This window comes from Mustela nivalis (genome assembly GCF_964662115.1).
Source record: "Mustela nivalis genome assembly, chromosome: 3".
NCBI lineage: Eukaryota > Metazoa > Chordata > Mammalia > Carnivora > Mustelidae > Mustela > Mustela nivalis.
The window spans coordinates 46,692,940-46,719,668 of NC_139022.1; the positions used below are offsets into that span (position 1 = coordinate 46,692,940).

General features: G+C 40.3%; 1 protein-coding gene and 1 long non-coding RNA gene across 15 annotated transcripts in view; one reads left to right on the top strand and one right to left on the bottom strand.

The window, feature by feature from the left end:
• GRAMD2B (GRAM domain containing 2B) overlaps positions 1–26,729 on the top strand; it is a 112,446-nt gene that overhangs the window by 22,549 nt on the left and 63,168 nt on the right. For 3 of the 14 annotated variants that reach the window (XM_082724926.1, XM_082724916.1, XM_082724919.1), the window contains exon 1: positions 19,083–19,349. The exons of 7 other annotated variants lie outside the window; for them this stretch is intronic. In XM_082724926.1, the coding sequence (XP_082581052.1) occupies positions 19,267–19,349 (83 nt within the window). In that variant the 5' untranslated portion in view covers positions 19,083–19,266. Of the gene's footprint in view, positions 1–19,071; positions 19,350–26,729 lie in introns of those variants that run through there. 4 more of the 14 variants (XM_082724921.1, XM_082724927.1, XM_082724920.1 and 1 more) reach the window with 2 other exon arrangements.
• LOC309861738 lies at positions 991–14,613 on the bottom strand. The gene is made up of 3 exons (XR_014310163.1): positions 14,566–14,613; positions 2,028–2,957; positions 991–1,783 (listed from the first exon to the last, which is right to left on the bottom strand). It is a non-coding gene; the product is annotated as an uncharacterized lncRNA (long non-coding RNA).

Here is a 26,729-nt window from a genome sequence, read left to right on the forward strand (position 1 = left end):
AACCATATTCTTGAGCTGCCCATTAGACTCAGACAATTAAATATTTAGATAAACCTATGACCCCTAGTCATACACATGCACAAATAAATAAATCACAGAAGTAAAATAATAAGGATCATGAGGCTAAGAGCAAACTGGCAAGTTTTCAGTTTATTGTTAGACTTTCAAATTCTAACAAAACACACTGGTTGGCTTGCTTAGGTGAGGGTCACTATTTCCTAACAGTGGAGCTAGACAGAGAGAAAATTAAAACTGTAGGTGCGGGTCCTTGAATCAGGTTTCAGGCCCAACCCTGTCCTAGTATTAGCCCTCTCCGGCATTTTCCCTTATATCTTGCCTTTTCCTCTATCTGTGGGGCTTCTGCCAACATGCCCACTGGGGTTCCAGGCCACCCATGCGCCTTCCTATCGCCCCACCCCAAGGGGAATGAAGTCTTCTCTCCAAGTATGCCAGTTCCTTCAGCCAACTCAGAAAGCCTGGCTTCATCAGCAAGGAGGCCCACACATAAGAAATTTAAGGCTAATGAACCTAAGAGTTTGCAGAACCAGGAAGTGCAGATGAATGGCAGCGAGAAAGATACTCTCAGCCTTGTGGTCCCAGGAGGTGATTCTCCTCTATCTCTAGCTAGGATCCTTGTTGCTCAAGAACCCATCCAGCCTGCTGAGATGGGAACAGGCTTCAGTGTTTTCTTTTCTTTTTTTTTTTTTTTTAAAGATTTTATTTATTTATTTGTTAGAAAGAGAGAGAGAGTGGGAGAACACAAGCAGGCAGAGAGGCAGGCAGAGGCAGAGAGAGAAGCAGGCTCCCCACCGAGCAAGGAGCCCGACACAGGACTCGATCCCAGGACCCTGGGATCATGACCCGAGCCGAAGGCAGCGGCTTAACCAACTGAGCCACCCAGGTGTCCCAGCTTCAGTGTTTTCTTATTTGAGGCATAATCTCTATGGTATTACAGACCCCCAAACTACTACCAGTGAATCTGAGGTAGAAAGAGCTCTGAAACCACACAACTTTTGTAACTTTGCTAGAAGAATGTGAACTCAAGTGCTGTGAGACTCAAAGCAACACCTATTTAGTTCACTTAGTGGGAATGTTCTCACGTTTAGCGGAAGAAATCTTATCTGATTGAATCAAGCTGGGGTATTTTCTAACATGCAGCATATGTGTCATATAACTTTCTAAAATCCAAAAATCTCTCTGTATCCAAAACAATTTTGGCCCCATGGGTTTTGGATCAAGGCCTGGGGATCTGCAGTAGCTTCAAAATTAATTCCAGAGTTTTCCTTCACTATTTCCCCCAGGGGGCTGAATGAATTATGCAGGATATTGTGGCTAAAAGGAAAAGGTCACATATTGAAATTAGAATTCCTCATAATTTAGTGGTGAATTTAATGGAGGGGAGTACTTTTAGAAAGCCAGGGGTTAGGGTAGAGCGTCCCCCTGAAGAAGACAATATTTACCCCTTAGCTGTCTCATCTCTTTGTCTATTGTTGGCTAATATTCACCCAGGAAGGAGAGTGTAGTGTGGGAAATCCATTCCTGAATTCAGTGGGGAGCTCACCATAGGATAAGAACTGCCCTCACTATACAAACAAAATTTTAAATGATTATTTGATTTCCTCACTAAGCCAGAAAAGTTTGCTTATGGAGTAGCAAACGCAATAGAATCCACAATATAGAATAAGCTCACTTTTATCAGCCAGACTTGGAATCCAAATTCTTTTTACATGACTCTACATGAGAAAATGTATTCTGCTTTCAAAAATGCCACGTAGAGGGACGCCTGGGTGGCTCAGTTGGTTAAGCAGCTGCCTTCGGCTCAGGTCATGATCCCAGCGTCCTGGGATCGAGTCCCACATCGGGCTCCTTGCTCAGCAGGGAGCCTGCTTCTCCCTCTGACTCTGCCTTCCACTCTGTCTGCCTGTGCTCGCTCTTACTCTCTCTCTCTTACAAATAAATAAATAAAATCTTAAAAAAAAAAAAAAAAAAGATAGCTTTAAAAAAAAAAATGCCACGTAGAACACGACGCATTTCTAAGTTATATGTTAGCAGTATTATGTGGTGTTCATCACTTATTGTCCAAGAAATATTTTGGGGGCACTTATAACAGGTTCTAGGAATAGAAGGTTCAACAGGAGACAATGAACCAGTCCTCACACTGTTCAGACACTAAGGAGAGAAATGAGAGGGGGAGAAATGTAATACAGATTAAAGTAAATGCCTCTCAATGTAAAATCAAGTACTCAATAAAGTCACAGTTTTCTAGTTGTAATTCTATACATGCCAAGTCTCCTGTGGTACGTTTCATCTTATTTAAAAGCAGCTGCATATTTTCTGATTCAGAGTTTTTGACACACTAAAAGTTTCACACTGAGTAACATAAAGTCTCCAAATCTTCACAAGCAAAAGAAACTTTCTAATTACATATCTTTTTCCAAGTTCTGCTAGAAAGAAAGAAGCTGCCTGGAAAAGAACAATTTGCCAAGTCTCAGCAGAATAAAAGCATCATTTTCCCAAAAGTGAGACACAGAACACTATTTGAATCTTAAAACAATAGTGCTGAAGTTCATCATTTAAAAAAAAAAAAATCCCAACTTTGCCAAAAGAAGATGGAATGTTAATGTCTGATCTGATAGCTATAGTCCACATTTTTAGAAAACCTGTCTCAACATTCTACATACCAACCTTCTGAAAACAATAGCCTAGCACTATTGAAATGCCAAGGTTAGTTTTTCTAAGTGGAAACCAAAAAATAACAGCTACCTTCCCTGAAATCAGGAAATCCCAGTATCCCACAACACAACCCAAGGAAACAAAGCCTTGGTCTTACACACATCCTTTTCATGGTAGTGGTATTTGGTAGAAGGCACATGAGAAGAGAAGAGAAGAGGCCTTACTTCTCCACAAGGCAGCTCCCATGGGGAGTTGAAGGCACCAGTGTCAACACAAATGGGAAGCTGTAGGTAGAAAACACATAGAAGAATTATGTGCTTGTTGTCTTAACCCAGATTGCATCAGCCACATAATGCCAAGAACAGAAAGTCAGTCCATACTTGATGTTAAGCCCCTGAAGAAACAACAAAGATAAAACGAAGTCTTGAAATGAATCGTGGGCATATGCAACTCCCTCTCTACTTTCAGATTTTTAAATACAATGAGAACTCCCAGGGGGTGGAAATGCCAGCCTGGAAAGCCATATTCAGGATCCTCAAGAGTAGCAGAATAAGGTCTGGGAGGTGTGGATTCTGTATTTGATGAGGTCTTTCACCGGGGAAATTTGGACAATATGGAAAATTTGGAAGTTCATTAATCAGGAAAGTGAAATAAACCCAGTAGGCCTTTGTTCAGTGTTTCCAATTATGAGACACTAACCTTGGCACTGAAGGGAGAATTACAAAGATGTACAGCATATCACCTCCATCTCCTTGGGGAGGTACATATAACCATAAATAGAGTATTGTGCAGCATAATAACTAAAGGCGATCATTAATACTCCCAAGACATCCACTACATGCCACACCCCATTCTAAAGGGGTTTCCATGTTTTATTTCATTTAATTATTATAATCTATGAGACAGGTACTATTATTCTGCTATTTTAGTGAAAAAACTGAAGCTCAGAGAGGCTGAGTAACTTACCTAATGTCACACATCTCCTAAGTGGTATGTTAGTGACTTAGACCCAGGCTCCAGATGCCCACCACACAGTATAGCATGCAAATGATGCTAATTCTGTCTGTTGTGAGTTATGGGGGCAGGATGAGGTAGGGAGTTGGGGAGAGAAATGGGAGCTTCCAAGAGGAAAGGGTAATTGAGCTTTATGATGCCTCAATGAACACAATATAACCTCCCACAAAATAACTGGGTCCCTAGGCTTTGTTGCCTTATCTCTGAGTTAGACTGATGAGTTTCTCTCTTGGGTTCCTTTGAATCTTTTTATCACTTCAGAACTCAATATGTCACCTCTTGTGACATCAGTGACATCACCAGAAACAGTACATAAAGAGCAAGCTTTGGAAGAAAATGAGTCAATAACAGCCATGTGACATTAGGAGATTTGTGCACCTTTACTGAATCTTAGTTTTTGTCATTGTTGCACTGGGATAATCTTCATAAGGTTGTTGTAGAGATTCAGTAATCGACACACAGTGCCTGGCACACAGGGGACAGTCGATTAAATTTAGTCTCTACTTCCCCCCTTCCTTTTCTTCAGTGGCATAAAAATCTCAGTTCTTAAACTCCCTTATACCTTAGATGAGGGACCTGGATATGCAACTGGACACACGTTAGTAGAATACCCTTTGGAGGGAGATTAAAAAATAAAAGATAGAATATTTGAGGCTATGAAATATTTGCCAAAATATCTGCAAGGTTCTAATTTGCAATGCATCCATTTTATATTAAAATACTTTGTCCTTCTCTTGATCTCTTTCCTTGTACAACTCAACTACCTTACTGAACAGTCACATGATCAACTGGAAACCAAGAGGTGAAGACACACACGTGCTATTTATAAGTTATGATTCATATGGCCTAGGAAGCTTTCAGCATTCCTCAAGTCATACAAAAGTGCATAGCTGAAAGAATGAAAACCTTTGTAATGTTACATACTAAAATAAATGTGAAAGGAAGTGGACAATAAAGTCCTATCCAAAAACACCTGCCATAATTTAAAGCTTTGTTTTCAAAGATCGAGTAAAGATAGAGATCAAGATGCATACTCTAGAAAAGATGGAGACCTTATTGATATCCAAGAGAAAAAAGAATATATAAGCAGAGCTTTTACTTCTTCTTTCATTAACTCAGAATACATTTTTTTTAACCAGTGGTGACTCAAGAGATTTGAGACTTTTCTTCCCTTTTTAATGTCTTTTTAAGCTAAGGTTTAACTTACATATATTAAAGTACACCAATCTTAAGTGTACATTCAATGAATTTTTACAAGGCACACACCTAAGTAACTATCTCCCAGATCAACATAAAGAACATTTTCAGCACTCCTGAACGTTCCCAACCCCCTTGCAGATACCAAAAGGTAACCTCTATGTACACTTCCTAGTTCAGCACTGTAACAAAAATAGGCAATGATCAATGAAAAAGTAAAGAGGTTTGTGCTAGAGTTTTTCACCATAAAAACTACTCACAGGCAGTTTAGTAACCAGAAAATCTCAAGGCTCTAAGGAACTCGCTCCCTGGATGATAAACTGAAAGCCACAGCCTAGGACGTTCTTATTCCGGAAGAGTCAAATGACCTATTTTTTTTTTTTTTCTAGAGGAAAATGATTAAGGAAAGCATTAAGAGGAGAATTAAGGAGAATTAAGCCAGATTGTTTGCAAACTCTATGTCAATAAGAATGACTCATTAGTGACTCAAATTCTGCTTTGCGGTTAGCCAAGCCAAGATAGGTAATAACCATGAGTCACTTAGGACCATACTCTTGATTGGATCATGAAGCCATCAATTGTACACAGACATGCCTCCCATTTGATATCAACAGAGCATGAACTTTGAGGTTTTTTTCTAACTGTGATAATTTGACATTCTTGCATACATTTCTTTTTTTGCAATACATTTCTTTTCAAATTTTGATTTAAATCCTAGTTCATTAACATACAGTGCAATGTTGGTTTCAAGAATAGAATTCAGTGGTTCATCACTTACATATACAACACCCAGTGCTCATGATAAGTGTCCTCCTTACTACCCATCACTCATTTAACCCATCCTCCTGCCCATCTCCTCTTTAGCAATCCTCAGTTTGTTCTCTATCATTAAGAGTCTCTTATGGTTTGTTTCCGTCCCACCTTTTTTTTCTTTTTTCCCCTGCCCAAACGTCCACCTGTTTTGTTTCTTAAGTTCCCCCATATGAGTGAAATCATATGGTATTTGACTTATTTCACTTAGCATAATATACTCTAGATTCATCCATATCATTGCAAATGGCAAGATTTCAATCTCTTTTTTAAAAGATTTTATTTATTTGCCAGAGAGAGAGAGCAAGTGAGCAAAGGCAAGAGGAGTACCAGGCAGAGGGAGAAGCAGGCTCCACACTGAGCAAAGAGCCTGATTTGGGACTCAATCCCAGGACTCTGGGATCATGACCTGAGCCGAAGGCAGATGCCTAAATGACTGAGTCCCTCAGGCATCCCAAGATTTCATTCTTTTTGATGGGTGAGTAACATATATGTGCAATGGACTATACACAAACACACACACACCACATCTTCTTTATCCATCAGTTGATGGACATTTAGGATCTTTGCATAGTTTGGCTAATGTGGATGATGCTGTTATAAACATTGGCATGCAATGTTTATTTAACATGATGCTGTTATAAACATTGGCACCCTTTCAAATCTGTATTTTTGTATCCTTTGGGTAAATACCTAGTGGTATAACTGCAAGAACGTAGGGTAATTCTACTTTTAACTTTTTGAGGAACCTCCATACTGTTTTCCAGAATGGCTGCACTGGTTTGCATTCCCACCAACAGAGCAAGAGGGTTCCCCTTTCTCCACATCCTTGCCAACACCTGCTGTTCCTTGTGTTGTTATTTGTAGCCATTCTGACAGGTGTGAAGTGGTATCTCATCATGGTTTTGATTTCTATTTCCCTGATGATGAGTGATGTTGAACATGTTTTCATGTGTCTGTTAGCCATCTGGATGTCTTCTTTAGAAAAATGTCTACTCATACCTTCTTAACAGAATTTCTTAACAGGATTATTTGTTTCTGGGGTGTTGAGTTTGGTGAGTTCTGTATAGATTTTGGATACTAACCCTTTATTAGATATGTCATTTGTGAATATCTTCTCCCATTCCCTAGGTTGCCATCTAGTTTTGTTAATTGTTTCCTTTGCTGTACAGAGGTTTTCTTCTTGATGAAGTCCTAATAGTTCATTTTTGCTTTTGTTTCCCTTGCCTCCAGTGATGTATCTAGTAAGAAGTTGCTATGGCCATGGTCAAAGAGCTTGCTGCCTGTGTTCTTTAAAATTTTTGTGGTTTCCTGTGTCACATTTAAGTCTTTCAACCACTTTGGATTTATTTTTGTGTGTGACATAAGAAAGTAGTCTAGTTTCAATCTTATGCATGCGGTTGTCCAATTTTCCCAACACCATTTGTTGAAGAGACTGTCTTTTTTTTCATTGGATATTCTGTCCTGCTTTCTTGGAGATTAGTTACCCATATATTTGTGGGTTCATTTCTGGGTTTTCTATTCTATTCCACTGATCTGTGTCTGTTTTTGCACCAGTACCATACTGTCTTAATCACCACCGCTTTGAAATGTAGCTGCAAGTCTGGAATCATGATGCCTCCAGCTTTGCTTTTTTTTTTTCCTCTCAGGATTGTTTTGGCTATTCAGGCTCTTTTTTGGTGCCATACTAATTTTAGGATTGTTTGTTCTAAGGCTGCAAAAATGTTGGTGGTAATTTGATAGGGATTACATTAAATGTATAGATTGTTTTCATTGGATAGACATGTTAACAATGTTTGTTCTTCCAATCCATGAGCATGGAATGCTTTTCCATTTCTTTGTGTCCTCCTCAATTTCTTTTATAAATGTTCTATAGTTTTCAGTGTACAGATCTTTTACCTTTTTAGTTAGGTTTATTCCTAGGTATCTTATGGTTATTGTAAATGGGGTAGATTCCTTCATTTCTTTTTCTGCTGCTTTGTTATTATTATGTAAAAATGCCACAAATTTCTGTACATTGATTTTATATCCTGTGAATTTACTGAATTCACATATTAGTTCTAGCAAATTTTGGGTGGAGTGTTTTAGGTTTTCTATTTGATGATCATGTCCTTTGGAAATAGTGAGAGTTTGACATCTTCCTTATTATTAGGATATCTCTTATTTCTTTTTGTTCTTTGACTGCTGAGGATAAGACTTCCAGTACTCTGTTAAATAGTAATGGTAAGAGTGGATATCTCTGACTTGTTCCTGAACTTGGAGGAAAAGCTCTCAGATTTTCCCCTTTGAGGGTGATATTAGCTATGGGTCTTCCATATTTGGCCTTTATGATGTTGACGTATGTTCCATCTATCCTTACTTTGCTGAGGGTTTTTATCAAGAATGGATGCTACAGGAGCATCCATTGGATCGGGTCATGATCTCAGGGTCCTGGGATTGAGTCTTGCATTGGGCTCCCTGCTCCAAGGCAGGAAGCCTGCTTTTCCCTTTCCCACTCCCCCTGCTTGTGTTCCCTCTCTCGGTGTGTCTCTCTCTGACAAATAAATAAATAAAATCTTAAAAAAAAAATAAGAATGGAAAAAAAAGAAAAAAGAATGGATGCTATATTTTGTCAAATGCTTTTTCCCCATCTATCGAGAGGATTATATGGTCCTTATCCTTTCTTTGGTTAATGTGGTGTCTCATGTTGATTGATTTATGACTATTGAGCCATCTGTGCAACCCAGGAATAAATCCCACTTGACTACGGTGAATAATTCTTTCAAAGTACTGTTGGATTCAATTTGCTCATATCTTGTTGAGAATTTTTGCACCCATGTTCATCAGGGATATTGGCTTGTAATTCTCCCTTCTAGTGGGGTCTGTGTCCAGTTTTGGAATCAAAGTCATGTTGGATTCATAGAAAGACTTTGGAAGTTTTCCTTCCATTTCTATTTTTTGGAACAGTTTGAGAATAGGTATTAATTCTTCTTGAAATGTCTGGCAGCATTGCCCTGGGAAGCCATCTGGCCCTGGACTTTTGTTTGTTGGGAAATTTTTAATTACTGATTCAATTTCTTTGCTGTTTATGGGTCTGTTCAAATTTTCTATTTCTTCCTGTTTCAGCTGGTAGTTTGTAGGTTTGTAGGAATTTGTCCATTTCTTCCAGATTGCACAGTTTGCTAGCATATAATTTTTCATTGTATTCTCTTATACTTCTATTTTTGTGGTGTTGGTTGTAATCTCTCCTCTTTCATTTGTGATTTTTATTGAGTTGGTGCTTTCTCTTTTCTTTTTGTTAAGTCTAGCTAGGGAGTTACCAAATTCATTAATTCTTCCAAAGAATCAGCTCTCAGTTTCATTGATCTGTTCTACTGCTTTGTTTTTTGTTTGTTTCTGTATCATTTACTTCTGCTCTAATGTTCATTATTTCCCTTCTTCTTTTGGCTTTAGGCTTTATGTGCTCCTCCTTTTCTAGCTCCCTTAGGTGTATTGTTAAGTCATGTATTTGAGACTTTTCTTGTAGACCTATTGCAATATACTTGCTTCTTAAGACTGCCTTTGCTGCATCCAAAAGGCTTTGGACTGTCATGTTTTCATTTTCATTTGCTTCCAATTACTTTTGTATTTCTTATTAAATTTCCTGGTTAACCCCTACATTATTTAATAGGATGTCCTTTAACCTCCATGTATTTGTGGGCTTTCATAAATTTTGCTTATATTTGACTTCAGGTTTCATAGCACTAGTCTTTGAAAATATTTTTTGCAACACATTTGTTCTGGTAAGTGTCAGGTCATTTAGTAAAATTTGGGAATACAATGAGTGACAGAGGGTATTCTACCAGGCAGCAAAGCAATCAAATCCAAGAGTTCCTGCTTAATCTAAACACCTGAGCTAATACAATATTTTAGTTTGGTCCAACTGTAGATTACCTGTCAATAAGTTTTCCAAACAGGGATACCTTTAAAAAGGGGACCCTACTATAAATAAGCCATAATAGTGGGAATAAATCAGGACTCTCTCAAACAAATGAGAATGTTCAGTCATCCTAGCTCTGATAAGCCTCCATAAGCCTCAGAATTCCTATTAATTACCTCTTAAATCCAATGACTTCTATACTATTAAACTAAAACTTTTATGGTGGCAAAGATATTTGAGAGGGGAAAAAACCCCAGGACATATAAGAGATTACAGATGAGATCTAGTAAGCTAAACATATCGATATCACTGATCTAAGGATGGAGCCTTAGCTTCTGATACAGGTGTCAGCTTGAAGAGCGCTGAGAACTCAGAGAGGAAGAGATGTTACACCTTCTACAGCTTTAGTGATGCCTTCTTGCATACAACATAATACTCCACACACTGTGGGTTTTCATTAAATACTGACAGCTGATGATATAAGGGAGGGTAGTTAAAATATTATTCTGGTCAGTAATTAATATGATGATGATAATCAATAGTTTAAATGAACTGAGTGCTTACTAGGTACCTGGAATACTTTACTAATTCCTTTACATATATAAGCTTTCTAAATTTACAAGTGATCCTATAACATAGATACTACTGATATTTCTGTTTTTTTGCCCCAGACGAGGAAATGGAGGTTTATAGGAGGTAAGCCAGGTGCCCAAGGTGGTCAAGTGCATATTAGGACTCTTAGATCAGTCCAAATCTCAATCACTTGACCTCTCCTCATGACCACCCCTCCCCTGCTGAGACTCTTTTGCCACAGGACAATTCCCTGAAGGAGTTCAAACAAGGAGGGCTATTTCCTGAAAGGAGACCACGGACAATCCCTCAGAAAGAAGGGGCAAAAGAGCAAATTCTGTAGGACCACATGAGAAGTGCAACTGAGAAGCCAGGCATCAAGACCACAGCCACCTGCTCTCACCTCCTGCTTCTTTGTAGTACCTACTACTAATTTATACATTTTCTAGAAATCTGGAGGCTTGGGATTAAATAGGACCAAGCATTTCCAATGTCTGAATCTCCTGCTAATGTGTGTTTTACTGAAGAGCTTATTATTTATTTTTTGATAAATAGGAAAGATGAACTTTTATTACTTTGACTACTACTCTACTAGAAATAGAATAAATTCTGATTTTAGTCAGCCTGTGATCGCAACTACAGGGAAACATTCTGTTTTCATCTGCTATGCTTTTAAAGGTAGAAGCCCATACAAAGAAGCAGAAAGCCCTATAGGAAGAAGGTAAATACACTTAGTTTGCCAAGTGAATAGATTTTAATAAGCACTCTTGCCTCATGAAATTTATTTAAAACTGTCATGCCACAATAGGTACTTCCAACATTTCTGTGTAAAGCAGTTTCTTCCCCCTTCCCTCTTTTAGTCTCTATAAGACAAAAAGTGATACAGCTGGAAGCATGAGGTCTAGAGTGCTTTCTTTGAGGCCAGCATTCTCTTACTTCAATGCTGTATTCCATTAATAGATGCACATTCCAGCACAAAGCACACTGCCTGGACTAGGGCCCAGTTCTGACTTCCAGCCTACTGCCTTTCAACAAGTTGTGTGGATATGTAAGGGGGTTAGGTGGGGACTGGGTATGACTTGTGTGTGACCCAAAACAGAAGAACGTGAAGCATCCCATAGCCATCCCCTGCCCCTTCCCACCATCGGCTACCCTATTGTCTGAACCAAGTGTCTGGTTGTGATATAGAATTGTGATAGGTTTGGATTCAAGTTCTGTGTATATGTATCTTGTAAATAACCACTTATTGAACTCTTTCCCTGTGGACAATGAACTCCCTTATAGCACAGAGGTACTTCTTTATTTTTACATCTCCATCACATGGAATATAGCTTGGCACATGCAAAAAACAAAACAAAACAAAACAAAACAAAAACCAAACCAGGTTGGAAGTAAAGAAGAAAGGAAGGAGGGAAGGAAGGAAGGAAAGAAGGACAGACTGCACAATCTACCTCAAATGAAGGGTCTGTTTATAAAATTTAAACAAAACCAAAGTAAAAGCTGTGGTTACTTGAGGGAAATAGAAAAACGTTCTTATTTGCCTGAGGTGTTTTCTGTATTCACTTCTCCCCATTCCTCTTTTGCTTTCTTGTTTGTTAAATAATTCTTAAAAATGAATACTATTGGGGTGCCTGGGTGGCTAAGTGGGTTAAAGCCTCTGCCTTCGGCTCAGGTCATGATCTCAGGGTCCTGCGATCGAGCCCCACTTCGGGCTCTCTGCTCAGCAGGGAGCCTGCTTCCCTCTCTCTCTCTGCCTGCCTCTCTGCCTGCTTGTGATCTCTCTCTCTGTGTCAAATAAATAAATAAAATCTTTTTAAAAAATGAATACTATTAGAATACAAATTAGAAGAAAAGACAACAAAATGCTAATAGGAATTGTCAAAAAGGAATAACGTGAAAAGTATGTAAAACAGAATGAAAATTGTAAAAAAAAAAAGTGTGCAATAGGTGATATAAAGAAAAAAAGTAACATGCAGAAACTCCTTGAATAATTAAGTATTAACTGATTCCAATGTATTCATTGCACCATGCAAACTACATTGTCAGAACATTTCCCAGGAAGGAAAAGAGAGCATGTAAAACCAAGGCGCAGGGAAAGATAAGTCCTCATAAGCATGACATGATCATTAGTTCCCACAACAAGGAAAGGAAGTTGCTGTATGAATGTTTCTCTAAGAAAACATGAAAGATTCCCTAACTTTAAATCACTGCCTGTGGATTATAAACAGTGATTCTTGGACATACTTTGGAGCCAGACCATCTGGGAGTCATGGGACCTCTCTGACCCCTTTGAAACACTTGCCATCCACTAGCAGACAAGTGATAAGTAGCATAAGCTACTTTTCTTTTTTTAGTTGGAGGTCTTGGGGGGTGGAATTTGAGTTAAATTTCTTTTTTCTTTTTTAAAGATTTTATTTATCTATTTGACAGAACAGAGATCACAGGTGGGCAGAGAGGCAGGCAGAGGGAGGAAGGGAAGAAGTTTCCCTGCCAAGCAGTGAGCCCAATGTGGGGCTTGATGCCAGGACCCTGGGATCATGACCTGACCGAAGGCACAGGCTTTAACCCACTGAGCCACCCAGGCACCCCTCAATTTCTTTTTTCATTCACTCTCTTTTTTCCCTGCAAATTCCAAAACGAAAAGAAAAGAAGAGAAACAAAAAGAAACGAAAAGAAAAGAACATTTCAGGTTCCCTAGAGTTCCAGAAGATCATGGTTGAACAACACTGGTTGGAAACAATGACCCAGTGATTCCTTCATTCATTCAACACATATTTATTGAGCAACTAATAGGAACCAGGTGTTGTGGATGGAGTGGCAGACACAACACCCAAGTTGTTTTGGGGAAGATTCCAATCTCAAGAAAGAGGACAGATTAAAAAAAACAAATGGACAGAGAAGATAGTATCTCTCAGAGATCACCTCCCACCAACCTTCTCTTCCCTCCTTTTACTCCAGACAGAGTAGAGAACAGGGGCCTTCTGACTGTCCCTAGAATGTGCTGAGCTCAAACTTGCCTCAACACCTTTACTCATGCTCTCTCCACTGGCTGCCAAACTTTGCACCCAGACTTCCCATGCTCCCTCCTTCCCCTCTTTCCAATCTGACACATCACCTCTCAACGAGGCTTCCCTGGGCTTCCTATGTAAAATGGGCCTCCCTCATTCTCCATTGTTTTCGATTTTATTTTGTTTGTACCTCCCATCTGTTGAAACTGTGTTCTTTATGTGCTTATGTTTCTCATTTTCAGTTCCTCCACTAGAATGCAAGACCCACCAAACACCATGGGTTTTGCCTGTATTGTTCACTTGTATATCTCGTGCATTTAGAACAGTGCTGTTAGAAATGCTCATTCACCAACATCCACATTGACAAAGTATCTAAACTCAGAGGGCCTCATCTATTATCTGCACTGTGGTAGCCCATCTCCAGAGGTGGTCCCCAGTGAAATGCACTCCTGTTATTCACACCTTGAATGTGGGGCGGCCTTATAGCTCATCCTTGACCATGAGAAAGCAGCAGAGGTGAAGCCGCCTAACATCCAAGGTTATCACATAAGAAGCCTTGCAGACTCTCCCTTAGCCTTATACAACACGTATCCTGGAGAAGCCAGCCACCAAGTTAGAAATCTACATATACTGAGATGGCCATGTTGTAAGGAAGCCCAGGATAGCCATGTGGTGGGCCATGGAGGGAGACAAAATGCTCAGCTAGTCCCCACCTGTTCTAGCCATCCCAGCTGAAGCACCAGACATAGGAGTATACCTGAAACTTAACTGAGTCTTCAGATGGTACTCCAAACCCAGGCACCATCTGACGCCGACTACGTGAGAGACCTCTAGTGAGAACCCTCCAGCTGAGGGTCCACTGCACCAAGAGAAGAAATAATAAATAACTATTTTAAGCCACAAGCCTTGAGGTAGTTATGCAGCAATAGATAACTCCAAAGGGCAGCCACCAAAGACAGCTCTAGGTTCAAACATTTCCTTCCCTGCTAACATTACAGATGTGTCAGTGTCCTTTGGCTTTCCTTCACACACACTCTCCAGTAAGGTGTGCGTCTTTGCCATTAATGAAATTTGGTTTTGCCCTGTCCGTTCTTCTTCACCCCTACAACCACCCAAAGTCAGGAAAGTTGCATCTTCATCCTCAGGGGAATCACTGTCATCTTGGCCGAGTCCCTACACCCTCTGAAGCTCAGGCTCTTCTCTCAAAAATGACTGCAGATTTTACTTTTCAATTTTGTTTAGTGTGTGGCAGGCAACCCTTTCCCCCTCCCTGAAGTAGAACCCAATATAGAACACAAACACACGAGAGAGATAAAGTGAGAGGGGCCTAGCAGAGGCAGGAGAGGCTGTGTGTCTGAATGGTGGGAAGAGGGAGGCTGGTGTCATAAGACCTACCTTCAATCACCAGCTCCCCCGCTCTCTAGTTCAAACCATCCAGCTGACTCCTCCAGAACCTAATGTGAAAACCACAATAAGGTATGGTCTCAGAGGCCTCCTTACCTCACATGTGATCCGTGACATTAACCATACAAAAAATAGACATATACTTTAAAACTTCGGGATTGATTTTAATGTATTCTTTATGGGGCATTTTGTATTTTAATTTTTAAATAATATGGGGCTGGAAGAGGTGTGTTTTTTTTGTTGTTGTTGTTGGTTTTTTACTGCTTTTGCTTTCTCATAGAATCAGACTTAATCCTAGTGTGTGCCAACCACCACCTATTCCTATCGTAGCAAGCCCCTACCATTTTGTCCGTTTCTCTAAACACGGGTGCTAAGCTTAGTTGGTGCTTCATCCCTAAGAGAAAGGAAAAGACTACTTCAAATTTTCCCATATGCAGTATAACCTGACTTGGAAAATACTGGTTTACAACCATTCTATGTGATTTTTCTTTATATTATTTTCAAAAGCCTATAGAGTACGAGATTTCATGCCATACTATAGCTTTCCATTGCAATTTTAATAGCTGTACTCATCAGGAAATTGCCTTTCATATCAGTAAAGATCCCCTTCATATAATGCTTCTCAACTTTCATTCTTAAAACTCTATTTAGAAGTTTTAAAATCAAATTCTTCAGTGTCACCGTAGGGCTCGCTGCTGAACTCTGTGTTTTCCCATTTTCTCCTTTGGATATTGAATTTAAATTGAAAACAGGAGTGGTCTGATCGGTGCTCATGAAATTCTTTGACTTAGGACACTAATATATTGAATATTATGCATAGTTAAATTATTACAAGTTATACCTTGATAAGAGCATCAGCCACCTTTTGTCCTCAGACAACAGGCACAAAATCCCAAGCATGTGATGACACTTGATATGTACCTATATTGGTTAATAAGTACATAGCCTGCCACGTGATATAAATTAGGTAATTACTTGACTCAAACATCATCCAGCAGATTAGGTAATTACATGATACCATCATCTCCACTCAAATCTCCAAGATCATATTTGAACTCTGCCACTGAGACTATGGACCGATGTACAGTGTATGTATCTGATCAACATCAAAAAGACAACAATTTTGATCAATACTCCAAGCTGTTAAGTAGAAGTCTCCTACCTCCTGAAAGGTGATGGATTAGGCATTTTCTACTGGACATGGTTCAGTAACTGGAAAAAGTAACAGCTAGAACTCCTCTTTGATATTAGAAACAAGAAATGATGTTCCGAAAGGCTAGGAGGAAGAAAAGTAAAGGGTATTTTATTAGAAAAAATCAAAGAGCCCCGTAAAATATATAGTAGGCATACACTCAGGTCTCAGTTTTGTCATACTACAGTGAAATTTCCCCTAATGTTTGCCACTACTACTTTTTAAATACTGCATTCCATTTTATTGTAAAACAGCTCCATGAATAAACAAATTAGGAAGCTGTTTGACAATGTCTTTTAAACCTAGGCAAATATTATTATGTAAAATAGTATTTTTTGCTTGCTCTTTTATTTTTTTAAATTTTATTTGTTAATTTGACAGAAAAGGAGAGCACAAGCAGGGGAGCTGCAGGCAGAGGGAGAAGCGGACTCCCCATTAGCAAGGATCCCAATATGGAACTCGATCCCAGGACCCTGGGATCTTGACCTGAGCAGAAGGCAAACACTTAAATGACTGAGCCACCCAGCCACCCCTTACTTGCTCCCTTCTAATTCCTCTCCACTCTAGGAAAGGCCACGTGCTATTTTCTTTTCTTTTTTTATTTTTTTTAAAGATTTTATTTATTTATTTGATAGAGATCACAAGTAGGCAGAGAGGCAGGCAGAGAGAGTGGGGGAAGCAGGCTCCCCGCTGAGCAGAGAGCCCGATGCAGGCCTCGATCCCAGGACCCTGAGATCATGACCCGAGCCGAAGGCAGCGGCTTAACCCACTGAGCCACCCAGGCGCCCCCTTCTTTTCTTTTTTTTAAAAGATTTTATTTATTTATTTGACAGACAGAAATCACAAATAGGCAGAGAAGCAGGCAGAGAGAGAGGAGGAAGCAGGCTCCCCGCTGAGCAAAGAACCCAATGTGCGGCTCGATCCCAGGACTCTGGGATCATGACCTGAGCTGAAAGCAGAGGCTTTAACCCACTGAGCCACCCAGGCTCCTCTATGTGCTATTTTCTTTACCTGCCTACATACCCATCCTCCTCCCCTCCTTTCTCACTTAAGACTGAATTATTCTAAGTCTTCATCCCACACACTACAGAACAAGTTCTAAGGTATTCATGTGCTCACTAAATGAGTTCTAAGCCCATGCTGAGGAAGTTTTGAACACCTGCCCTTATTCAGGCATCCAAAGGGGCCTGACTGGGGTTTCTCAAATGGTTAAGCATGTGACTACCATCTGACCACCAATTCCACTCCTAGGTATTTACCCGGAAGAATTCAAAGCAGGGACTCGAACAGGTATTTGTACATCAATGTCCACAACAGCATTATTCACAAGAGCAACAAGGCAGAAATAGCCCAACTATTCACCAGCAGGTAAACGGACCAACAAATGTGGAATATACAATGGAGTATTACCCAGCCATAAAAAAGAATGAAATACTGAGCTGGGAGTCTGCTGGGAGTCTTTCCCCTTTTCCCTCTGCCCTCCCGCTCTTGCTCTCTCTCTTTCCCTAAAATAAAAAATCTTTTTTTCAACCAACATCTTCTTCCTTTTAATTTAAAATCAATTAATTACATATAGTGGATTATTAGTTTCAGAGGTAGTTTAGTGATTCCTCAGTTGCATATAACACCCAGGGCTCATTACATCAAGTGCCCTCCTTGATGCCCATCACCTAGTTACTCCAACCCCCCTTCCACCTCCCCTCCAGCAACCCTGTTTGTTTTCTACAGTTAAGAGTCTCCTATGGTTTGTCTCTCTGATTTCATCATATTTTATTTTTCCTTCCCTTCCCCTGTGTTCATGTTTTCTTAAATTCCACAGATGAGTGAAATCATATAGTTGTCTTTCTCTGACTGACTTATTTCGCTTAGCATAATACCCTCTAGTTCCATCCATGTCATTGCAAATGGCAAGGTTTCATTCTTTTCGATGGCTGAGTAATATTCTCTGTACACATACACCACATCTTTATCCTTCATCTGTTGATGTACACCTGGGCTCTTTCCATAGTTTGGCTATTGTAGCTATTGCTGCTATCAACATTGGGGTGCATGTGTGCCAATAAATAAATCTTTTAAAAATCTGGAGGTAGAGAGCGCACGACGTACCAGGCCAACTCTCATGGAATTTACCTAAACATTTTTCTTTGAGTTTTATTTTGCAAGTGTCAAGAGAATCAATTTCGGAGCAAGCAGGCTACTAAAAGATGCTTTTGTTCTCTCAGCCTAATCATATAGCTAATAAATGGAGGAGGGGGGGAAGAGAACTTTGGAAGGGACTTGATCCCCCAAATCCTTGCAGTTATCTGAAAAGGTAGGTGTTTTATTTTACACACACCATATATGCACACATATACATACATACATGTGAACGCTACGGTTCCGTAGTCTTCGTCATTATTCTGAAATCTAAAATCAATTTTAAGAGAACAATGAAGGACTTGCAGCCCCAGAAAGAGCACAGAGTTGGTGATTGCTCCCCCACCCAGCCGCGTCATGAGCTACTGTTGCCCCTTGTCATTGTTTGAAAGGCAATGTGGGCTTCCAGCAAGTAAAACTACTCTTTACTCTCAACTACTCTGGAGAAGTAGAAAACCACCAACACACGCTTCACTCGGTGTAATACGGGCATGTTTAGAACGATACCTGGAACACGGCAGCTCTCAAAAAACCTGCGCGATAAATGATGTTTGGAATGCAAAACTTCAGATCGAGTCACCACGTTCGAAACCTCACCAAAACGCTGGAAGAAGAGACATTCCTTGGACCCGGCGGGGGCACAGCCCCTGCTGAGTTGCCAAGGAGGTTTTGAGGACGCCTCCCCATCCCCATCCCGTCCCCGCCGCTAGCCCCGGGAAGGGTTCACCAGACCACCCCTACAGACAACCAGGTCTCCCTACCTTTGTCACTCAACTGACCTACTAATGAAGCCTCGACGGAGCAGTCCCCCATGAGGCAACATCCTGTGTGAATCATTGAGGCTAGGCCCCAAGCCAGCCCACACAGCACATCTGTGTGCGAGAGCGCCTCGCGCAGGCGTAACCATTTCCTGGAGCCGCAGCCGGGCCGCCGGCTTCTCAAACTCCCGGGTTCCAGTCCGGGAGGCAAACAGCCCCCCACATCGCGAGGTTACATCTACGGAGCCTAGTTTGGCGCAGTTTCACCTGCGTGGCCAATTAGCTGCCTTCCCCCCAGCCCGGACTCGTTCAACAGGTTTCCTCGAGCGCGTCCTGGGCCTCCCGATTGGTGCAAGAGGCTGTCACTCGGCTTCGGCCCGCCCCCTCCCGCCCCTTCCCTCCCCGGCTCGCACGCCTGAGCCGACCAATCGCCGCGGGCCGGACGTGTCCAGGTTGGCGGCCCCGCCGCGCCGGGCCGGCCTGGATGCGCCGAACCCCCGAGCGCGCGGGGACAGCGCGGGGAAAGGCGCGCTTCGCAGGGCCTGCGCCCGGGACGCCGGCAGCCGTGGGGGGAACGCCTGAAGGTGCCCTCCACAGGCGGCCCCGATGACCGAACTACAGCAAGATGTGGAAGACACAAAGCCTGCCAAAGTGCTCGCGAAGAGAGAGAGCAGAGTTGGCTCAGCCCAGTGAGTATGCTCCGCGGGGACCCAGCCCCGGCGGCCGAGAGCGCGCTGCCTGGCCAGACGTCTCTGCCGGGGACCGGTTTGGAGTGGAACTTGAGCGGGGGACGGACGGCCCTGTGGCTTGAATTCTTTCGGTGGCGCCGGGTCGCCTCTTTTTCTCCCCTTCTCCGATGCTGTGTTAGAGGAAAAGGCACGGTAGTGCGTCAGGAGTGGGCTGCAACTTGCAGTCCCGTGAGGATGCCAAGGATCGGACCCGAAGGCAACGACTGGAGGCTGGTCGTTCCCGAGGGACGTCTGGGACAAGCCGTCAGGTCTCTAAGGCCGGTCAGGAAGCAGCAGCTCACATTTGTTCCTGTTGCCCTACTTCTTGGTGACGTGTGGGAAGGTGAAGTTGCCTCATAGATGTCATCTGGTCGTTAGCGTCGCGGTGATGTGTGTTTTGTCGTTCGATTCAGAGCTTCAGGGTGTTGTTCTCTCATCCCCTCAAGAGAGTTTCCCCTCCAGAGAGGGGGAAAGTGGTGGAAAACCTGGACTAGGCTTTATTTTTCCCCTTAGAGACTGTCTGGCTTTGCTTGGGAACTTGACACAAACTTCTTCAACACTTTTTTTTTTTTTTTTTTTTTTTTGAGAGAGGAGAGAGAGGGTGTAGGAGTGGGATGAGGGAGCACAGGAATATATAATAATATAAAACCCTTCAAATATTGGGTTCTGACTATCCTCTTAAAGGATCCATGTTCATAATAGGATTTGCACATTGTTGGGCCTATAAACTATGGTTTTAGAAACTGAAAACTGAAATATTTTGGTCACAAGGATTAGCTTCCTGTAATAAAACTCTTTTATCTTCTCTGTATAGCTTTTTTTAAAAAGCTGCAAGTATTATTTCCATAGTTATTATCCCCAAACCTTCTTGTTTGAAAAATGAAAAGAATCTTTTGTTATTCTCTTCTTTTCTACATCACTGTAACTTTTTTTTTTTTTTTAAGATTTTATTTATTTATTTGACAGAGCTCACAAGTAGGCAGAGAGGCAAGGAAGAGAGAAGGGGGGAAGCAGGCAATTCGGGGCTTGATCCCAGGACCCTGAGATCATGACCTAAGCTGAAGGCAGAGGCTTAACCCACTGAGCCACCCAGCGGCCCCTTTATCACTGTAACTTTAAATGATGATACTAAGATAAATATATAAATGTTAAGATGAACAAATAAACTCAATTTTTTTTTTTTTTGGTACCAACCTGTTGGGCAGCACCTAAAAAATAGTTAGATTTCTATCTGCTTAATTTCAACATGTACTCATTTTTTTTTATGACACAGCCTGGTTCCTCATAAAGACTTGTGTTTATAAAAGCATCTTCCATCTGTGTATCAGAGTTTGGGCTGAAGTTTTGGAAGAAGAATAGCTTTTATTAGCTGCTTTGATTTGTTATTTCAAAGGCTTTGGTCGTGTTCTCTTCCAGTGTCTGCTTTCCTTGGCTACCTTTTCTTCTGCCTCTCAGCTTTGTCAACTTAAGCTGATACTCTTTCCTCTTCAATGATAGATGACACTTGATTGAGGGAAAAAAAATCCCATAGGTATAACCCTTAAAAAATGTTTTTGTTTTCTTAGCCTAAAATAAAATCCTAACTCTGTTCTAATTGTTCAAGCCCAAGAAAAAGGTAAACTAGCAAAGGCCATCTATCTCCTTTGCACTTAATCATTCTTATATAAGCTTCTCTTAAAAAGAGGTATATGTAGCATTTTAAACGGCCCTTGATAGATGTTTGAGGTGACAGGAGTATTAAGGGGCACAAATAAGGCTGGAGCCCAGGACTGTGACCCCCTAGTCCAAGAGTCCGCCGCAGGCAGTGTTATATTCCTGTTACACAAAGCGGAATGATTCAGGTCCACCCAGAAGCTCCTAAATTTTTACATCTTCACATTCCCAATAGTCTACTCAGTTAAGGATATTGTTTTAGTAGATTGAGAAAATCTGTTAGCTGTTTAGATGAATTCTCTTAACTTAAAACTCTTCAGATATTGGCAAACTAATTTTATAGAAGATAATCTTAACCATATTGAAGCAGAAGAACCCAAACAGCCGAACCTTTGTTTGGAACACCTACTTTGACAAATTCATTTCAGTTCAGCAAATATTGGAATACCTACTCTTGACTCCATAATGGTGGGGAATACAGAATGAAGATGTTGTGGTATCTGCCCTTCTGGAACTCAAGAGCTGTGTTGAGGAGACGCATACATATATAGATAGATATTTCTGTATTTATCTATTACTGAAGTTCAGAGGACATTGGGGTCCCTGGCCGTATTAAACCCATGAACAAGATAGTTCTATAAAAAGTTTGGCCTATAACTGAATCCTCTCCACAGTTAGGATGTTTGCCCATTTGGCACTCTTTAGTAAATTTTTCTAGGTTTATGGAGATTTTTGTTTATTTTGTTTTGTTTGTTACAAAGTAGTAATTTCTAGGCCTGTTGTAGTCACTTCTGAGTCAATCGTAGACTTTAGACACTTTCTACTTCCTGAGCATTTGAATTCTTGCTTTGGTAATGGAATAAGAGTGATTTTTAAGAGGGAGGTAGATACATTGTCAGTGTTACGTGCATTATGATTATTACATATCCGAAATCATTTGAGGAGCAAAATTTTGATGCTTAGAAACGCAGTCTAACTTCTTGGTTTTGAACTTTGTAACTTAGATTAATTATCACTAAGCTCAGAGTCATTGGAGTCCGAGTGTCCCAATGGACATTTTCTTCTCTAGTGTTAGAATGGCTTGTCTTCCTACAAAGCCCTTATCACCTAGAACCTAGGTTCATAATTGATAATAGCTGGCCCTTACTGAGAATCCTCGCTTTGTGGCAGGCAGGGTGCTTAACCCTTCACGTTCATTTTCATACACGATTAGGCACATACTGTCATCTCCATTTTACAAATAAGAACATGGAAGGTCTGAGAAGTTAAGCAACTAGGCAGAGGCCTAGTTAACATAGAACAGCTCAATTTCAAGGCCAGGACAGCTCACTCTAGTTCTGAACTTGAATACTTTATCCCTACTTCTGTATTCCAGAATCTCTGATGGCCCTCCATGACCTCCTCTCCTCTGCCAAGAAGTTCAGGCCTTTCATGATCTGAGCACACATAAACCAATTCTAATACTAGCATGCACTAGTCTCATTCCTAATACTAGCATGCACATCTTTATAGCTAAGCAGTTGCACTAGTGGCCCTGTACTTAGAAGGTGAGGATGCGGAAGAATAAGAAACAGATGAGCCAAATGTACTTCTGAGTTAGTTTCCCTTCATTCCCTCCTTGCCTCTGTTCCTTTCTCAAGCAGTTCCCTCTTTTCTTTGTCTCAGTGTACTTCTACAAGTCAACTAAAAATTCCTTTCTTGAAAGCATTTCCTTAGGCAAGGAAAGGCCATACTTAGCTCTCCCTTATCTGGGCTCACCTTGTATGCATGTGATCAACCCCAGAGAACTTAGCTGCCACTATTATTGCTGATAATTAATAGTTAATGTTTATTGGACATTTATTATGTACAAAGTACTATTTTAAGTTGTTAACAGATACTAACTCACGTACTAATCCGGGACATATTAGCAGACTCACATCATATTTTTTCTTACTGATTTTCTCAGAGTGCCCTATGTATAATCTCTTCTAATGACTGTCTCTTAGTGAGTGAGAGAGGCTGACACCCAGCCCTCTAATTAAGGTATATAATCTACTTAATGATATTCTGCTTGAATATTTCCAGGGAAATCTTACTTTTAAAGTTTCTTAATCAAATTTTCTGTCTGTAGCAGTTAGAATGTTTAGGTACCGGCCCAAGAATTTTGACTTAATTACTCATCTTTGTATTAGTAGTGAGGTGAGGCTGCACATTTATTCATCACCAAAATGCATTAATTTAGCTGTATATTTCCTTTTGAGATCCTAGTTTTCCCCTTTCAGCACTTTTTTCATTCTGAATGTTCTGTTCCCAATGTATAGACATTTGTAACAAACCTAACTTTTTTGACACACATTTTCTCAGATACACTTCAATTTCATAAACTCTCTTGTGGATCTCATTTATTAATGCTAAGTTATTTTCATAGTTTTTTTTAAAAGATTTTATTTATTTATTTGACAGAAGAAGAGAGAGCACAAGCAGGGGAAACAACAGGCAGAGGCAGAGGGAAAGGGAGAAGCTGGCTCCACGCTGAGCAAGGAGCCTGATGTGGGACCTGATCTCAGGACCCTGGGACCATGACCTGAGCAGAAGACAGTTGTTTAACTGACTGAGCCACCCAGGCGCCCAGCTAAGTTATTTTCAATGAATTGCAAAAAGGATCTAAATTGACTGATATATTTCTGGGAAAAAGTTTACCTTGATTCATATTTCAAATAATGAATTTTATCACATTTAGCATATTTCTAATGCAGTTTTTATTTTTAACATACTTTAATAATTTGAGACATAAGAATTCTAGACATTTATTCAACTGGATATATATGGAGAAAGAGGATGGATGTGGACAACATAAACATTTACCTCAAAAGGAAACTTTTGTATTAGCAAGAAGTAGTAAAGATTTTAGTAACATATTTGACATTAGTGAATTCAAGTAAAAATAAGTGACCTGCCCCAAAAGCATTTATCATACAAACAGAATAAAGGTTGGAGTTAAGACGTGGTCTTGCTTTGGAGGCAAGAGGAGCAAAAACCAATAATGTTTGAGGATAGCTTGATTTCTTAGTCCTTGTTTAATTCCAAACTTCCAAAGTGCTCATTTAGAAAGAAAATCTCCATATTGTATATTGCCTATATATTATCTCTCTTTCCATGTGTGTACGTGTGTATACATTTTTCTAAAATTCTAATTTCCAGGTCACCAATTCTGAGAGGTTATCTAGTATACTTTTTAATAGAAACTTTGGAATAAGAATAAAATACTGTTAACATTAGAAACCATTAAAATTTTATTAAAGTGAAACAATGAGAGGAGTTTAAAAAGATGGAGAAAAATCAAACAGGGTGCTGGTCTAAAATGTTCTTGGAAAGGGATTTAATGAGTCAAATCAGTCCTCTGGCTTGAGGGTACTATCCAGGGAGATCACTGATTTATCAAGGTAGTTCATAAAGATGTTAAGAATGTAGGCTCCAGAAACAAGGATTTGAAATCTAACTTTCCTGTTTCCTGAAGTGTGACCCGGGCCAGTTACTTCGCACCACTAAGTCTCCCTTTTGTCATCTGTAAAGGGGAAAACTTAAGTCAGATGTTTCACAGATGCCTGCTTTCATGTTTAAATGAGAAATTAAGAAATTCACTTCCCCTACTGCCTGACATCATGAGCTCTCAGTAACCATAGCTATGTTCATCTTTGCTGTTGAAGGTCTGGGGCTTGCTGCACAATGGAGGGTAGCCTGGAGGTAGGGAGGGTAGGCTGGTAGCAGGGAGGGAGGCTGACATAAAAAGTAATTAAATTAATCAAAATTCAACAGGCCTGCCTGATGGTCTCATGCCCTTGTGATGTACTCAGGGAGCCTCTGTTACATCAGTTAGACCTTGAGGACTCTCAGGAGCGTACCTGAGCATTTCCTTGAAAACCTACATGGCAGCTTGGTTTTTAGTTTATGCTAAAAGGATCTCCTATTGTAATTTTTCAGTGACCTACCAGCTTATTTAAATATTGCTTACTGCTTTGGTTGTTATCCCATCTGTTGTCCAGGACTGTTATCTACAAGCCATTGATTTTCACATCCTGCTTCCTGGCACTGAGTTTTATCTTGCAGCTCCTCATCTTTAAACTGCTGATTGTTTTTCATTTGCTGCACTCCAGTAGAACTCTGCTTCACCATCTTTCTGATTCTTTAAATGCTCAGCTCTAGGCATTTCACACATTTTCAAGTGGCGTAAAGCAGAGGTCCTCAAGAAAGACTCTGCCACTGTCATCTCAGTGACCATTCTTTCTCCTCAAAGGACAACGGGTGTTTTTTAATCTGAACTTAAATTTGATTATTTACTTCTAGCAGAGAAGCAGAACCAACTTCAACTGCATTCTGTAAGAGAAACTAATTTGGATGTTGTCATAAGTCACTCTGTGTCCCATTCAGAATGGGACATGATGTCTCAAGAGGCAGATTAGTTTTAACAAGTTTATTGAGATATATATAAAATATCATAAAATTTACTCTTTTCTTGTGTACAGTTAAGTAACTTTACTAAGTGGTATGCCATTGGCATACCTTGTTTTAGAACATTTTCACCCCCCCATAAGATTCCTTAGGCATATTTGTTCCCCATTCCAACCTAGCCCCAGGTAACTACTTGTCTACTTTCTGTTTCCACAAATTTGCCTTTTCTGGGCATTTCATATAAATGGAATCATCTAATATGTGGTTTCTTCTTTTTTATGATTTATGTATTTATAAGAGAGAGAGAGTGTATGAGTGAGAGGGAGAAGCAGCCTCCCCACTGAGCAGGGAGCCCAATGTGGGGCTCGACCCCAGGATGCTGAGATCATAACCTGAGCCGAAGGCAGATGTTTAACTGACTGAGCCACCCAGGTGCCCCAGTATGTGATTTCTTATATCTGCCTTCCTTCACTTAACATTGGGTTTTTGAGGTTCATCTGTGAGGTAGCATATGTCAGCAGTTCATTCCTTTTTATTGCTGTATAGTATCCCACTATATAGATATACCACATTTTGTCTGTCTCTTCATTTGTTCATGAACATTTAGCTTGTCTCCACATGTTGGTTGTTATGAATAATGCTATGACTGTTTGCATGCACGTCTTTGTGTGGACATATGCTATTAATTCTCCTGAGTATATACCTAGAAGTGGAATTGCTAGGTCCTATTATAATTGTTTAACTTTTGGAGGAACTGGCAGATTTTTTCCAAAGCAGCTATACCATTTGATGTTTCTCCTAGCAATGTATGAGGGCCCATGGTATAGATTTAAGAGAAAATGCCTTCACAGTGCGGGGAAGCAAAATTCTAAGCACTTTAAAGGTAGATCAGTGACTTATACTCCATAACATAATAAACATTTGTTGATTGTTAACCGAGTGACATTCATACTTACAATTTTGAAAACTCCTCCAAACTGCAGTGTTATCGAAGATGTGAACAGGTGTTACAGTGTTAACAAAGATAACTCTGGCTGTCATACTTGGGTACATTTTTTACAACCTCTTAAATTTTTCATAAAACATTTATCACATATTTTATGACAGAATAATAGAAGAAATTTAAAAACTGGACCATAATCTCCTCCATCTGTGTTGACCTATTTTAAAGCAATATGTGTATAAGGTTAGAAAAATAAAACAAGGTGAGCTGTGTACAAAATGAAAACTGAGGGCTTTGTTCCTGTCTCCCGCGTT